At 43.5% G+C, this 15355-nt stretch overlaps 1 protein-coding gene across 1 annotated transcript in view; it reads right to left on the bottom strand.

Moving 5' to 3' along the window:
• Positions 1–15355, bottom strand: part of RAB3C (RAB3C, member RAS oncogene family) — a 422835-nt gene that overhangs the window by 166308 nt on the left and 241172 nt on the right. Inside the window, exon 2 of the mRNA XM_078675123.1 lies at positions 12570–12688. Coding sequence (XP_078531249.1) covers positions 12570–12688 — 119 coding nt within the window. The remainder of the gene's footprint in view (positions 1–12569; positions 12689–15355) is intronic.

Raw genomic sequence — 15355 nt, 5'->3', positions numbered from 1 at the left:
GAAAGCAGATTGCATTCCAGCTTTTACTTTGTTGTCATTGTCAATGCATTATCGCTATTACTCCGGAAGTTTATCGGGCATCTTGTTGACATTGTACAGTTCCTATAGTCCAGTAAAAGAAACCCCAAGGTACAAGGAGAGTTTGGTAAATCGATGGAATTGTATAATTTCAGTACTCCAGTGGGCAGAAGAAGAAGCCTTAAGGGTCACAGATTGTTGGTAATTTGTCAAACTGAGCCCTATTGTACGCTGGCACATTTCAATCAAGCTGTCTTTAGCATGGCATAACAGCTCAAAGATTGATGTCTATTTAATGTTATATAAAATTAGTACATGTTGCGATTTGAGCTCCCTGCGAATAATTCTTCAAATTCTGAAATGTACAGTCAACTTTCAAACAGAATTTAAGGCGGTGGACTAAATAGTGCTTTAAATCACTAGAGTGCTTGGTTTCGTTTTTAGAAGGAACTATATACACGAGCCACAAATCGCTTACTGTACCCTCCTGAGCCCAGGAAATACTGAGAGAAAGCCAGTATAGTTCTGGAAGCTCCAGATATTGAGGGTTCAATGTATTGTAGGCCGCCCCATTTTTCGAATTGCTGACTGAGAGGAGCCAAAAAGAACTTTTGCTCTAAAGAAGAGTTTTCCATCTCTAGTGACTTTCCACAGGTTAAGGATGTTCAACATAATGGTTATCAAATACCCCTAAGTTTCATGGCCCTAGGTGGTATATCCCATACTTGATATACATACTGCATTGCCACTTAATGGTGCAATCTAATATGAATCCATCTCATCATCATCAAAATATCTTTATTCAGTCTAAATAGACCATAAAAGAGACTAATAACATCATTACATAAACAATTATTAAAACAGAAAATACCCCAATACATAAAATAAACAATACAAGGACCAAATATGAATTAGTACCCTCAGTGCTTGGGTCACCACGATATTCCTGGGCTGTAAATGTTTAAAAACTGGATAATACATATTGTGCAAATTGGGGCATATGGTTAAACCGAACAGACTGTTCAGAATAAAATAAACATTTGCTAAATGAGATCCCTCTCCTCATGGCACAGGGCAGCAAATAATACTTAAGTACATTACATTGTAATCATGCATGTGGTTCAGTCCGAAAAAAATAGAAGGCTAAAAACGGAATAAGGGCCTGATTACGAGTTTAGCTTTCTGACTGTCCGAACACCGCGGCTGCGGTCTCTAGAAGACCGCAGCACCATCTGTCTTCCGACAGCTGTATTATGAGTTTACCCCAATGTGGATGTGGGGATCTTGCGACAGTGGTGATTACTTTTCCATATGTATCAATGCCTGTGTAAGCATTTTGACTGCATATGTGTCGGATGCACACATATGCATTACACATGTGGAAAAATACCACCTACTCATTGCCGTTGTCTGGCCCATATGTGGGCAGTCCAGGCAATGGGTAGATGGTACAAAAAGGACACACCTTTATATCGCAGCAAACAGGTTCATAATCCTCGGGGTGAAGATGCTGCTGTGAAGGAGGGACCTCAAGAAAGGAAACCACGTCGAACTTTGCCTGAAAGAACAGGAAAGGGGTGAGTACACACCCTGCGGACTGTGCTGGCAGTGTCGGTGGTTCAGCCGCTGTCTTTCCAAATGCAATTCGCCCATCTCGTAATACGGCGGTACGACCGCTGAGCTCTCGGAGGGCAGATTGCAACCACAGATATGGAGGTTCACGGACCGCCACACTCGTAATAAGGCCCTAAGCTTAATGTCCAAAATAGGCACATAGGTAAACCATCAGAGCAGTATGAAACCAGAACAGTATATATTTATTAAAAAGATAAAATAGCATAAAAAAGCAGATCACAATAAGTACATTACATTCAGCCCGCTCTGCAGAAAAATAGAGCTGGCACAAGACCCAACAACTGCAGACATTTCCCTGTACAGCTCACTGAGAATGTAGACAATGTCTATTTCCATAACCATATCCAACAGAATGGGTCACAGCTTGGATCTGTTCACTCGGCCAAAGGCAGAGGACAGATTCATGAATGCAATAAACAGTGACCCCGGTTTCACCACAATGTATTTATTAATTAACAGAAAAAGGTTTAGGCATTGATCACAAGTGCCCAAACCCAGAATTGATCACATGTGCCCAAACCCGGGTGAAACCCAAACTACAGATCGAAAAGAATGGAACCGTCCTCTGCCCATGACATCGCCCTCTCCAATATAATCCTTCCCATCACGTCCAAAAAGCCATTAGCCTTAAATAAAGGGTGATTAACTACCTCCCACAATTTACTACTATCAGTCCTGAGTGAGGCCTCCATAAGATCAACCCAGGCTTCATCTCTGAGTGCTCTCTTCCTCAAATCTAAGGCCTTTTCATACGCAGCATGTCTATTGCCTATTATACAGCGATCTCTGGGCTGAGCTTTCAGGACAGGCTTGGGTGACTTATGCATTTTAGAGCAGTCTTTATTAAACCAGAGAGGGTTGTTTACAACAGCCGGTTTAGTTGGCAGTGATAACCTTGATTTAACATCAGCCGCGATCACTAGATCATTCGAGAAAGCACTATTGTCACATAGGTCCCCAAACACAGCTCCATTATCTGTATCTGGCTACCACAGGGTTTTTCAAAAACTCCCCAAGTAAAATCTTCGTCCACCTAAATCTCCATCCCTGGTCGGTCACTGCACCATCCAACTGAATAGACGAACCCTACACCACTGCTCATACAAACAAGTCATTAACGCTAACAGAAATACAATAATGATCACTAAAACCGGAGACTCTTATGCCAAAATCACCTATAGAATCCAATAGGGGCATAGAAATAAAAATAAAATCAATAGAGAGTGCAAACCTCGACCAGTAAAAGTAGGAACAACGCTACTACCTGTATTTTGAAACTTTTTAGTCATGACACATTCCAGATTGATTTCTGCAACAATATAGTTCAAAAAGACACCAGCTGATTATGTACCAGATGCAGAAATTCTGCATTATACACTTGTTTACAAGAAATGAAAGAATGCAAACAGGGATGGATAATAAAATCTCCCCAAACATAAAAACTAGCGTTTGCAGCAACACAATCGCCAATATTTAGCATCTGATCCCTAGGGGTAGGGAGCATATCACAGAAAGTGGGACCTGAAGTAGCATTATAAAATTTAACAAAACAAAACATCCAACCACCAGGAAGGTAAATAAAATTGCTTGAACATTAGATGAACTCCCTGCTAAATGATTTGTCCTACAACAAAATGTAAGAGCGACCAAGATCAACAGGCTTCCCTTTGGACAACCCCTAGATGAGGGCACAGCAGCGGTAAAATAAGATGTATATATTTCGAAAAAAGGAACACTCTATGTCCAACGTTTCTTGCAAACATGCTATGGAAAATGTTCTAAGAGATGCCAACCAATCAAGGTAATTTCTTTTACTACTACATTCCAAGGAGCTAGCCTAAGGCCGCCTTTCAGGATATCAGCATTAATGGAATGGCTTTCGGCGATACAGCAACCTACCCCTTGGACTGCTTTCTGAGTTGTTGACTGTTTTATTGGGGTGTCATTAGTTCTAGGATGTAATTGGTGCCTATAAATTTGCGTCCGTAGGAAAATAGCGTTTAAGTGATGCTAGAGGTGAGGGAAAAACCCCAGAGCCTCTAATATTCCGACCCAGACGTCTGTTAACGAAGTGATTCTTATCCTCTGCACAAGCACATATCCTTTTATCACTCTGTCTTCTCTGCCGGTTCTACTTCCGACCCGGCTGGTCTAATGTCCAAAAGACGCCTAGTTTTGAGTGATTCAGTCTTCCTGCAACATTGATTGGCGTTTCACCTGACTGTGATTACGTTTGGTATGAGACGCTGTTCGTGATTCTTCTATTTAGTCCTGAAAGCGAATACGCTGTTCAGAATAGGTGGAGTCCGCGCCGTGTTCTATATCGTGAACCGGAAGACTTCTGGTTCATGATATAGAATATGGTGAGGACCGAGTGATAAGAGGATAGAGAGCCTGACAGCCCCGAAGAAGTCCTGGGGTCTTCCTCTATCGACAAAACACGTGTTGGCTGGGCGTTTCGAATCAAAGACAAAGAAAAGATTATAACAAACTATTTTCTTTACTGTTGTATAAACGGACGCATGTCAATTGTGTACTAGATATGTGTGTGCAGAGGATAAGAATTGCTTTCTGAGTTGTCTTTCTTATGGTCCCAGTCACGTAACTCTCCGTGAGTGAATCCTCCTCAGAATGAGGAACATGCAGTCAATTTACTGCGTTTGCCCCTGGACCTCAAATCTTCTCATTGCTTGTATAACAACATCACTAGCTATAACTGGTCTCATGGCTCCACAACAAATACATTTGGTACAAGCGCTATTCCACAATTAATGTTGGGCTACCAGTGAGTGGGCAATGCAAAATACCCAAGGGGAAGAGCCTGGATAATGCTGGTGCAGGGAGACTTTCTGGCCAGGTTCAAAATCATAGGAACAGCTATGGGACAAAAAAAGGTTAGCAGCTATACACTCCCCATGCATGGTTTTTGGGGTTGGTCCCACCCAATCCACCCTGCTGTCCATAATACGCCTATTGGTCAGCGAGTGCCTCTTGCTACTCAATTGAGACAGCCAGTAGCCAACTTTATTTCTTAAGCTCGAATAATCTTCTCTAATCCCTTGTTTTGAATTAGGGACGCCAGGGAGAACCACAAAATAAGGGGCAGAAGCTGAGGGAAGACAAATAACTAATTACGAGGATATTGAACCATCTTTAGTAAAAACACCACCAGACTCCCCCTGAAGTATCTTAGTTGCTGAATTCCTCCTGAACATCTCCCATGTAGGCCAGCGACTCTGAGTATCTTGGCTCACCATTCTGCACCAGTGGGGTCAACAAAGTAACCTTGGTAGAAAGTGGCAGACTGAGGGGCCGACAAGTGTCGCCTTTGGATATATCAGCTGCTCCTGTACGGATTCCCTCCCAATCCCTCCCAATCTTTCGTTCAGTCTGTTGCACACCTCCAGATGTATGGCTTCAAGAGCCAGACACTAGACCTGGTGTTGACAAATTAGTTTTAAAGAACAGAATTAAATTATTGTGACGGACTTCAATGGATGACAATTTCTCTAAACATTTACCAACTGCGTTCTTTAGCATTTACTGGACCCTGGGAACAAAATCATCAAAATGAATAATGCCAGCACAATCTAATTCAGCATGGTCTCCATGCAATTTATAGGCAGGGACTTTAACAGTAGATGAGGGAGCCAATCTGCCCTTGACTTTAGCCCCCCTTTGTGCTGCAGATCTATCACACTTTCTACTTCTTTTTCGTTTAGAGGCCGGTGGACCACAGTCAACTGGAGAGTTCCTGATCGCAGACTCAGGCTTCGAAGGTGGACATCTGCAGTAACAATTGTATCAATGGCCCCATCTAGCCGAGTCACACCGCGCTTCTCTGTAGCATCAATCCTCATAGAGTCAGACCGAGGGTCCAAAATAGGATCCATAGGGGAAAATCGAACACCCAGCCACTGCTCCACTGTGCTAATTTCATCATTGATAGCTCTGTTGCTTTTCTTAAATATGTGAGGAAGGATGACTTGGAGAGAATTGAAGGAACTGGGTCGTTATGAGTTACACCAGGCCGCGAACCACCTGTATCTCTTCGGGTATTTTTTCGTTTATCCAGTCTAATACAGGAGACAAAGTCCAGGCCCAGAGGGCGGAAAAAGGAGGCTAACTCTGCCCAGGCCAGTCGCTATCGAGCAATAACAACACATCCAGGCACTAATGATGCAATTAACAGCCTCCCACCCCCAAGCCCTAACAATATCACAAGACATACACAGCACTTCTGCGGGGGAAGGCATAAAAGTGACAAAGGCAACCATAAAAATCAAGCACTTGCTGGGTGTATAAAGCAAGAATATCAGAAACATATTATTCCCCAAAAGGTGTCCAAAAGTTAACCAAAAGTCTCACATGAGCCTTTTCGCCTGGCCTGTTCGATGTCAGAGGGGTGGCCTAGCCCAGCCTCTTCCGGGCTATGATGGGCTCAAGATGGGCCCGCCTTTGCAGGCCACACGAGTTCCACGCTACAGGGAAACAGAATGCGCTATAAGTGCAGGTGCCCTACTACTATATTTGAACATAAGTGGTGATCCTATAACATCTACATCAACAAAGTAAGCAGAAAACAAGTAGAAAAAAATGGGTAAGCGAATCTGTGCAGAAAAGAAACAAACAGCACTCCCGAAACCAAAACCTAAAGCCCAACCCATCTCCATTGACAGTATGTTAGAGAGAGCAATAGGAATGGTGACAACAGAAATAGAGCTGACTGAGAGATGTTTCTAGATTTGGATACCACACAAGCATTGGGACCCTTGGCTAGCGATACCCCCAGGGCCCAGATAACTACAGACGAAGTGTCCAATGCTGAACTACATACGGGGGTCGCACCTACACAACATGTGAAAAAAGGAAAAACTAAAGCACCAGCAACAAAGGGGGTTAAAAGGAAGAAGGTTGCAGAAGAAATTATGGATGACATAGACACTGGGGAAGGAGGATCATCCAGTAGCACCGAAGTGGCCAATGAACATCCTGCATGGGTCACAAATCTAGTGGTGGACTTACAAATTCAAGTAAGGGCTATTCTAAAGGATGAGTTTAAAATGCTGGTAGAAAGAGTTGATAAGCTGGCTATGTTGCCCGAGGTCCGGGCAGGTAATAGAGGGGTAATAAATGGGAGGGAAGGGATTGACAGTGGTCAAGAAGCCCAGGCTCCACCCAGCATCAACAAGGCTGCCCCTCCCTCTGTACAGAATGGCCCCCTTACCATCACCGCCCCAAATCAAGCTAGACAGTGTACTACAAGTTCTAGTAGGGCCAATTTAACACCTTCACAACCAAATAACAGTAGGCAATGACATGAAAGCAGACAGCGGGAGGGTGTAGGACTTTTTAAAAGTACAGAAAAATAAAACCTACCCCCAGCGTGCATCAATCTACCACCTGCCTCAACCCCTTATGTTGTTATTTTGACAGGTATTCCCGAGCTTGGGAGGGGGCAAAACGAATCCCATCAGGAACTAAAAAATATACGCATGTTCTAGTTAGCTAATGATAAGCAATTTCCTTATGAGGATGCAGGAGCGATCCTAACACTTCGCAGAGTCGGTTGGGTGGGTTGGAGGCCCAAGGTTATGCAGGGAGACTGTATAGTGATAAATGTTAGAAATCCACTAGTCACCCGAGCAATCCTAAGTAGGGATGACTGGAGACAGGAGCGGGCTATAGGAGCCCTTCCACTGGGTTACTTCTACCCTCCAGGGAGACCCCAACAAACTAGAAGGCAAAATGGTTAGGAGGGGAGACCTTCAAACCAGAACTACCAAACTGCCAACCTAGACTACGATCGGCCTAGGCAGCTACTAGCTATTAGAGGGTGTCAGCCTCTAATATTTTTGGACCTGAATAGCCAGAAACCGGTCCTAGGATGCTTGATTCCGGTCCAGGGAAGACATGACTTGGCAGTTCTAACTGGACTGTTCCCATAAGGCACAGGGTCAAGACTGATTTGCATATGGCCATGTCTGAACTGGGGAGGCTTGGTGAGCAAAATAACAATGGATTAAACCCAGATCCATGACTGGGGGTGAATGTTTTGCAATTGTGAATCATTCCGTCCATCATCTTGTGTGTTTTTCTGTTCTCCCTGTGTGGGAAGGGTATGCCCAGACGTGGGTCCCTTGCTCACTACGCCACTGGAGTCAAGCTATCCTGGATGAAGATGGCTGATAGCCAGAAACCGGTCCTAGGATTCTTGTTTCCGGTACAGGGAAGACATGACTTGGCAGTTCGGGCTGGACTGTTCCCATGAGGCACAGGGTCAAGACTGATTTGCATATGGCCATGTCTGAACTGGGGTGGCTTGGTGAGCAAAATAACGATGGATTAAAACTAGATCCGTGACTGGGGGTGAATGTTTTGCCATTGTGCAACATTCCGTCCATCATCTTGTGTGTTTTGCTATTTACAATTCAGGCACGGAGGGGAGGGTGTCTCCAATGGTAAACAATGACCTGAGATCCATCCTCTCCTTCACACTGGCCTCCGTGCTGCTCCATCGGTCATGATGAAGCATGACACTATGGGATTCATAGTGTGTGAGGGTGTCTCCAATGGTAAACAATGACCTGAGATCCGTCCTCTCCTTCCCACCGGCCTCCGTGCTGCTCCATCGGAGCAGCACGGAAGCCAGTGGGAAGGAGAGGACGGATCTCAGGTCATTGTTTACCATTGGAGACACCCTTCCCTCTGTGGCGAGCTCATGAGGCCAGTTTAAATGAGGAACTATATGGTCTAGTAGCCAATTTTTGAAGGGGTGAATTATCAACCCTTTTCAAAACAGATTTGCCTAATTTTGCAATCTGTTTTTAGGACAATAGGCATATCACATATATTTAGATTTATTTGAGTGTAGTACGGATCACATATGGTCCTGATGAGTAAAGCAGGGGGGACTGCTTACGAAACATGTCGACCAGGGAGGGCATATTAAATACACCCTACCTAACCCCTTTTCAACATTTCCAGCTGGAGAAGCGAATAAAATATATTTTTTCTACTAGCCAGGACATTTTTTAAGTTTATTTTACTAGTCACCACACTCCCTACCACTCCCATTACCCACACCACACATAGCCTATCACGAAATATAGTGCTCCCATGTAGTCGTCGGTCGCAGCGCGCCCCGCCCCGTAGTGGGACGGGAAGACCCCCATGATGAAGCATGACACTATGGGATTCATAGTGTCTGAGGGGTATTTTAAAAACACATAGTGTTCCTCCTGGACATTTCCCGGAGTAACAGCCCCCACCTTTGTGCACATGACGTGAGTAATTACTAAATATAAAAATATCTAAGGATAGAATCTCTGTGTTCATAACTACATCTTTACAATTGCTTTATTAACCTTCTTGCTTTCTCAAAATGCATGAAAATGCACCATTTGCCCACTCTTTTTTCACAATTTTCTTGGGGGGGAGAGCCCCCACGAACCACGCTTATGACAGGCTTGCTTGCTGTACTTGCTTGCCATTTGGATGTGTTACTGAACTTTTACGCTCATCACTTTCAAAAGTCACCAGCCACCACTGGATGGCACACAAGCTTAAAGCCACTCCCATGCTTCAAAGCATACATAGAAATAACCAGGATCATATGGTTTTCACCCATTGCTGCTACAGATAACACGATAGTCCTATATATAACGCTGGGAAGTCTAACAATTTCAGAGAATAATGCTTTCTGCACTGTAGCTTTGCCCGTAAATGTTGGTAAAAGTTTAAAAACACCTCAAAACGCTTCAAAACTTAGGCCCCCATTAGGATGGCGGGCAGACTATGCCCGCCCGCCATCCTCACGGTACCAGGGAACGCCCGCCATAAGGGTGGGGGTCCCATGCATGGCATTAGGATGCACCCGCCACAGTGGCGGGCGCATTCAGCATTCCTACCATTGTGGTGGGCGCTGCACTCAGCACCGCCCGCTACAATGGTAGGAAGGCATGCAGTGCACTTCCATGCACAACATGGCAGGCACAGCACGGTGCCTGCCATGTTGTGCATGGAACTGTTGGGGGGTACCCCCCATTTGCACCCTCCACCCCCCGGAGTCCTTGGGGGCCTGCAACGGGCCCCCAGAGCAGACTCCCTGATGCGATGCCTTTCCATGGCGGCATTGCCGTCAGGGAAAGGCATTAAAAATTCCTAATATGGATGGCGGTGTCTGATAGACACCGCCACCATATAAACCCTTTTCCGCCCCGGCAAGGCGACCAGGGCGGAAAAGCGGTGGACGGTCTCTCTGTCCGCCGCGGACCCCCAACCATGTTAATATGGTGGGGGGGTCTTTGCAGCAAGAATGGCAGGCGGATTGCCCACGCCAGGCCGGCGGTGGCTACCGCCAGCCTGGCGGGCAATCCGCCCGCCATCCTAATGGGGCCCTTAGTAATTTTATCCCTCGATCTGAAAAAACAAGGGAATACAGGAGGAAATGCCTGAAATTTTTCATTGTGGATTCCGCTGGCATGGGTGAGGAAAGGTTGATTTTCGAAAACTTTGCACATGCTAGCAAAGCACAATCAGCAACAGGATTAGAAAGTGTAATGTCTGCTCCCTATTGCAAGTAAACACTCATAAGTGCCTGACTTGCTTGAGATGGACGGTCTGCCTTGTGGAACAGATATGATTTGACATGGGGCAGCGGGATCATGTAGATGCTCTATCTTGACAAAGTTCTTCATATCTCCTACTGAGGCAAGTTCTTGTAAAATTTCTAGCAGAAGGCAACATCAGAAGTGTGGAAACAGGAAAAGAAATACATGGAAGAATGCTGTTGTTGCAAAAAAAAACAGCAATCTGAGAAAGCAAAGATTTATTTACAACATGTTACAAATTGTGTGGAAAACAACACTGCAGCAACCAAATACCTTAAGCAAGCTTGTGAGTGAGCTGTGCATCACACTGACACAAACACACAATATCGTCTTCCCTCATACTCTGTCCACAGTAATTTAGTGAGTGACTCAGAAAAGCGTAGCAGGGAGGGGCTCTTTTGTGAAAATACGCGTACATGGTGTGACATAGCAAGACAAGTACAGTAAGGCAGGTGACCTTTAACAGCTCAGCAAATATAACATCTATAGCACATGAACAGACACATTATTTTACATATGCAAAAATTGATCTATAAACAGATTAAATAGAAAAGTCCACAGAAAGAAAGACTACAAATGCAGTAATTTTGGTTTATGAAGAAAAAGGACCAATCCACTAGAACTTTCTCTTCTTCATTGCCCGGGGGTTTCGTCCCTGATACATTCTTTAACGAGTTTTGACAATACTCAGTATCTCTTGTGTGAACGGGGTCTTCCCATCATGGGAGTTGTGAAGCATTCCGGTTGTGGTCATGAGACACGACAACAAAAATGATCTTGTCTACGAAAAAATATACGAGGTTCAGAATTCCAAAGGTATGAAATGTTAACAAAAATATGATGAGGCAGATTTACAAGGCACTTGCGCCACGTTTACGCCGCCGTTGCGTCACGCAACGGCGGCGTAAACGTGGCGCATCCCTGCGACCCATTTACAACGTGACGCATCTAGGCAGATGCATCACGTTGTAAAGCCCTGCGCCACATGTGCGCGTTCCGGGGCAGGTGCGCCTCGCAAGAGTGCCTGCGTGAAATCTACAAGATTTCACGCAGGCACTTGTGCGACGCTGCTACGTCAATTCATTACGCCTGCTTGAAGCAGGCGTAATGACTGACGAAGCACGTTAAGTATAGGGCACACCCGAGAATTGCTGGAGTCGCGTAGCGCTTGCGACGCGACTCCAGAGATGCGCCGCCCTTACGTCACGAGATGCGTCACGCATCTGCCTACCCTTGCGCCACAGCACGCCGCATTGTAAATGCGGCGCATCCGCCGTGACGCAAGGGTAGTTTTGCGTGACGCATTTGTTCTGGCGCATCCCTGCTGATTTGCAGAGATGCGCCAGAACTCATAAATATGCCCCGATATTTGCATTCAGATCAGCATTTAGTATATTACTGATCGAGGTTTCATCCGCTGGTGAGACAGTGGCAGCAAGACTAAGGGCCTGATTTAGATCTTGGTGGACGGGTTACTCCATCACAACAGTGACGGATATCCTGCCCACCAAAATATAAATCCAGTTATATCCTGTGGGACTTATATTTTGGCAGACAGGATATCGGTCACATTGTGATGGAGTAACCCGTCCGCCGAGATCTAAATCACGCCCTAAGACTTCCAACAATGAACAGGTAGAAATGTTGCAGGCAGTAACTGGTAAATACTGCTGGACAGTAAATAACGTTCATTACTGCAGAAGTTAATGCTGTCAGGCAGTTGAATCCATCTTTCCGGATTAACACTACGTGTAAAATTACAATCAGAGATAAGTGCATTACTACTAGTTGTAGCTGGCTTGCTGCAGGCCATCAGCTGGGAAATGATGAACTTTATTGCCCACAATGAGATCAGCTGGCCTTAAAAGAGCAATTTATTACATAAAGAAAAAGTTCTCTTTGCCCAGTGCTGCATCTCTAGCATTTACCACCAGTAGGAATTATAGAATGTTGCTTTGATTTTATGATGTCTGCTTGGGTTTTGAGACATATTGTGACATCATTCACCGGATGGTCCGTTTAAAATGAGAAAAACCTAAAACCGTTCTCTACCATGTGAAGCATATGATGTGTTCAAATGATTTTACTGGTTTTAAGTACATAATCATTAAAATCAAGTGGAGTGCATTGCATACAGAGAACCTAGTGTATATGTTTAACTAGTTACACATATGAACAGAGATGTATTATATCCCTTTTATGGTATTTTTCAAGGTATGAACAACTTTGTTGTTTTGAACTGTTGAATTTCAGAATAGCAGATGTAGAGCAAATATTTCCTCACATATATTACTTACTACTTACCAGTCTTGCACTGCATTGAATGATTCTTCATTTGTGATATCATACATCAGAATGAAACCCATGGCACCACGGTAGTATGCTGTGGTAATGGTACGATATCTTTCTTGCCCTGCAGTATCCTACAAGAAATACAAAATGTTTTACTTCTTAGAAACACTTTACAAAGTTTGAAAAAATGTAAACAACACATTTTTTCTGAAGGAAATTCAATTGTATACACATAACAGATGTCAGATAACAATTGGCCTTTAGTTTGTCCAGGTTTCATCCTTCCATAATACCTCATTTTGAGTTCGTGGATGCAGATACCATCGGCATGGAGCATGGCTTTAATACTGCTGTGCTAAGAGTACCCCCGCCTGGAGAATTTAGAGATATCCACCGGCCCAGTCGACATTTCTTGCAGTGGCAGGAACCACTGTCACAGTGGCTCTTGACAATACTGACAATGCATTGGAAGTTTGATGGATGGTTCCATCAACATGACAAACAATATTTATTTTACATTCCCCCAAAAATTTCAAAGCGGGATTTTTTTTGTTGAAAATATAAAAAAAACAAATGCCCCCTCACCATGAGAGACTTCTCCCATGGGGTAATTTACAGGTTTTTACTGACCCTTACAGAGTAATTTGACCCCCACTCTAAATCGGGCAGGCAGTCACATGGTAAAACCTTTAAAGGCCTTTAATCTGTTTGGCTGTCGGAGGTATATACCAGCGGAGTAGTCTTCGCCACTGACATACTTGGTGGGTGGAAGTTCAGTTTGGCAGAGAGGGTACTCCGTGTCCTTTGGTCGGAATACACTCTCTTCCAGACTCTAAAACAGGTCCTAAATGCAGCTATATGTATATTTAATTTGAAATTGTAGCCACCACAATGGGTCTGGCCCTGACTTTTAGGATTATGTTATTGACTGCCCGCAACATTCCTGCAAGAAGGTAGTTTCAATAATTTACACGTGAAAAAGACTCAATGATACTTAATTCACTAATTATGCTGAACAAATCAAGCTTTATTGACAGCTTGTTTTAAATATTAATAATCACTCTATTTTTCTAACTTGATGCGGGATCCTTTCTGTGTGTTTTTTTTATATTATTACTGTCTGGAGTGTTGCACAAATACTTTACACATTGACTCTAGGTTAAACCTGACTGCTCTGTGCCAAGTTGAAACACAAGTTAATTTAGGTTTGGCTTGTGCTTCACCCTGCCAAGGAGTGTGGTTGCTGCTTGACCAGGGCTCCCACAATAATCAACCCCTAATCCAATTATAGTCGGGATTCTTTGAGTTTTTCGAATATTCATTCTGCTTGATATTATAGCTGCTGAAATATTAATATAAGGGATAAAGTACGCCCTGCTGTACACTGCAAAGTTATTGCATGTCACCAAGGAGTTCCATAACAATATAGAGGAACGAGGCCGAAAGCTTAGGTTATGGGCCTCCGAGGTGACTTGCAATATCCTTATCATGTACAGGGAGTATGCTATGCCATATAATACATGGTGACACCATCACCTTTCCCACAAACCACTTAACACCTAGCTGCGTAGCTCTTTAATGTGAAAGAGCGAGCATGTTTGCAAACATGAAAAATAGAAATAAAACCTCTAATGCAAAATTAAACACATCAAAAACCTGTTAGATATTTAAAAGAGTTCAATACAAGTCCGTTTAAAAAAAAAGCTGCAGTAGCTCAGAATGTGTAGAAACAAGCAGAAAGATTCTAGCTTTTCTCTAAGGAGAGCAAAATATAACCATATTCTCACTGCTTTCCATAGTAAACTATCAAGATAGAGCTGAAGAAAGAAAGAAAAACAATGTTCTGTTTTCATTACATTAAACAGCCATTTCAATTATACTCTGTGACCTGGGCTGCCTCTCACTTTGGCTGCTGGCTCTGCCAACAGTCATTGTGATGTCCGGATTTGAATGTAGTAATAATAACTTATAATAGTCGAGTTCTGATTTCTTTTCTTTATAATCAGTGACTGGGTGCGTCATGAGTCACAGATTACAAAGAAATTAGACACTGCTGTTTATAAGGGGATTACAGAATCCCAACTATTATATTGAAATATTCATGACAGTTCTCATCATTTTGATGCACAGAGTTTATGTGGTGATTGTATATCATCATTTACTAATCATTATACACACCGGTTACCGAGTGTCTCTGCTTCTTTCAGTGATCAGGGTAAGGCAACTGCAAATCACTAATGTAGGTGCGAGTATCTCTGACAGGGTTCTCTGATTCCTGACACTCCAAATCAAAATGAGTTACAGAGAAAAATGGGAGACAACTGCCAGTTTTCCTTTTCTTCGAAAGGGGGAGGGGGTGATGAGCAAACACCTCTTAGGGCTAAGGAAATAGCTGGGTGTACCCCATGTTTAGGGGGTTCTACAACAGCAGAATCCTATTTGTTTTATTACAATCCTTATTGGATTAAGGGGCCTCATGCAGACACTTGCATTTAACTTAAATATCAAAGGTTGTAGTGTGAGTAGTTTGACAGCCTTTTATCTACACCACACCAATAAAATGAGAACCATTGCATTGGGTAGTATTGTTATCAGTAAACAGTTCTAAGAGACAGTTTTCCCATGTGATGCATATTATACAAATGGCACTAATATTTTCAGAGATATTTATTGCTCTCTACATCAGTTTTAAGTTTGTATGTATTTGTAGAGCGCTACATGCTGCCACTGCAATCCCTGAGTACATGAGCTTGTGTTATAATGTTACAAAACATAAAAAACACACCTAACCGGTTAGG

Source organism: Lissotriton helveticus, chromosome 2_1, assembly GCF_964261635.1.
Source record: "Lissotriton helveticus chromosome 2_1, aLisHel1.1, whole genome shotgun sequence".
In the NCBI taxonomy this organism is placed as follows: domain Eukaryota; kingdom Metazoa; phylum Chordata; class Amphibia; order Caudata; family Salamandridae; genus Lissotriton; species Lissotriton helveticus.
Note: the sequence above shows the minus strand (reverse complement) of the source record. Positions and strands in the feature narration are given on the sequence as shown.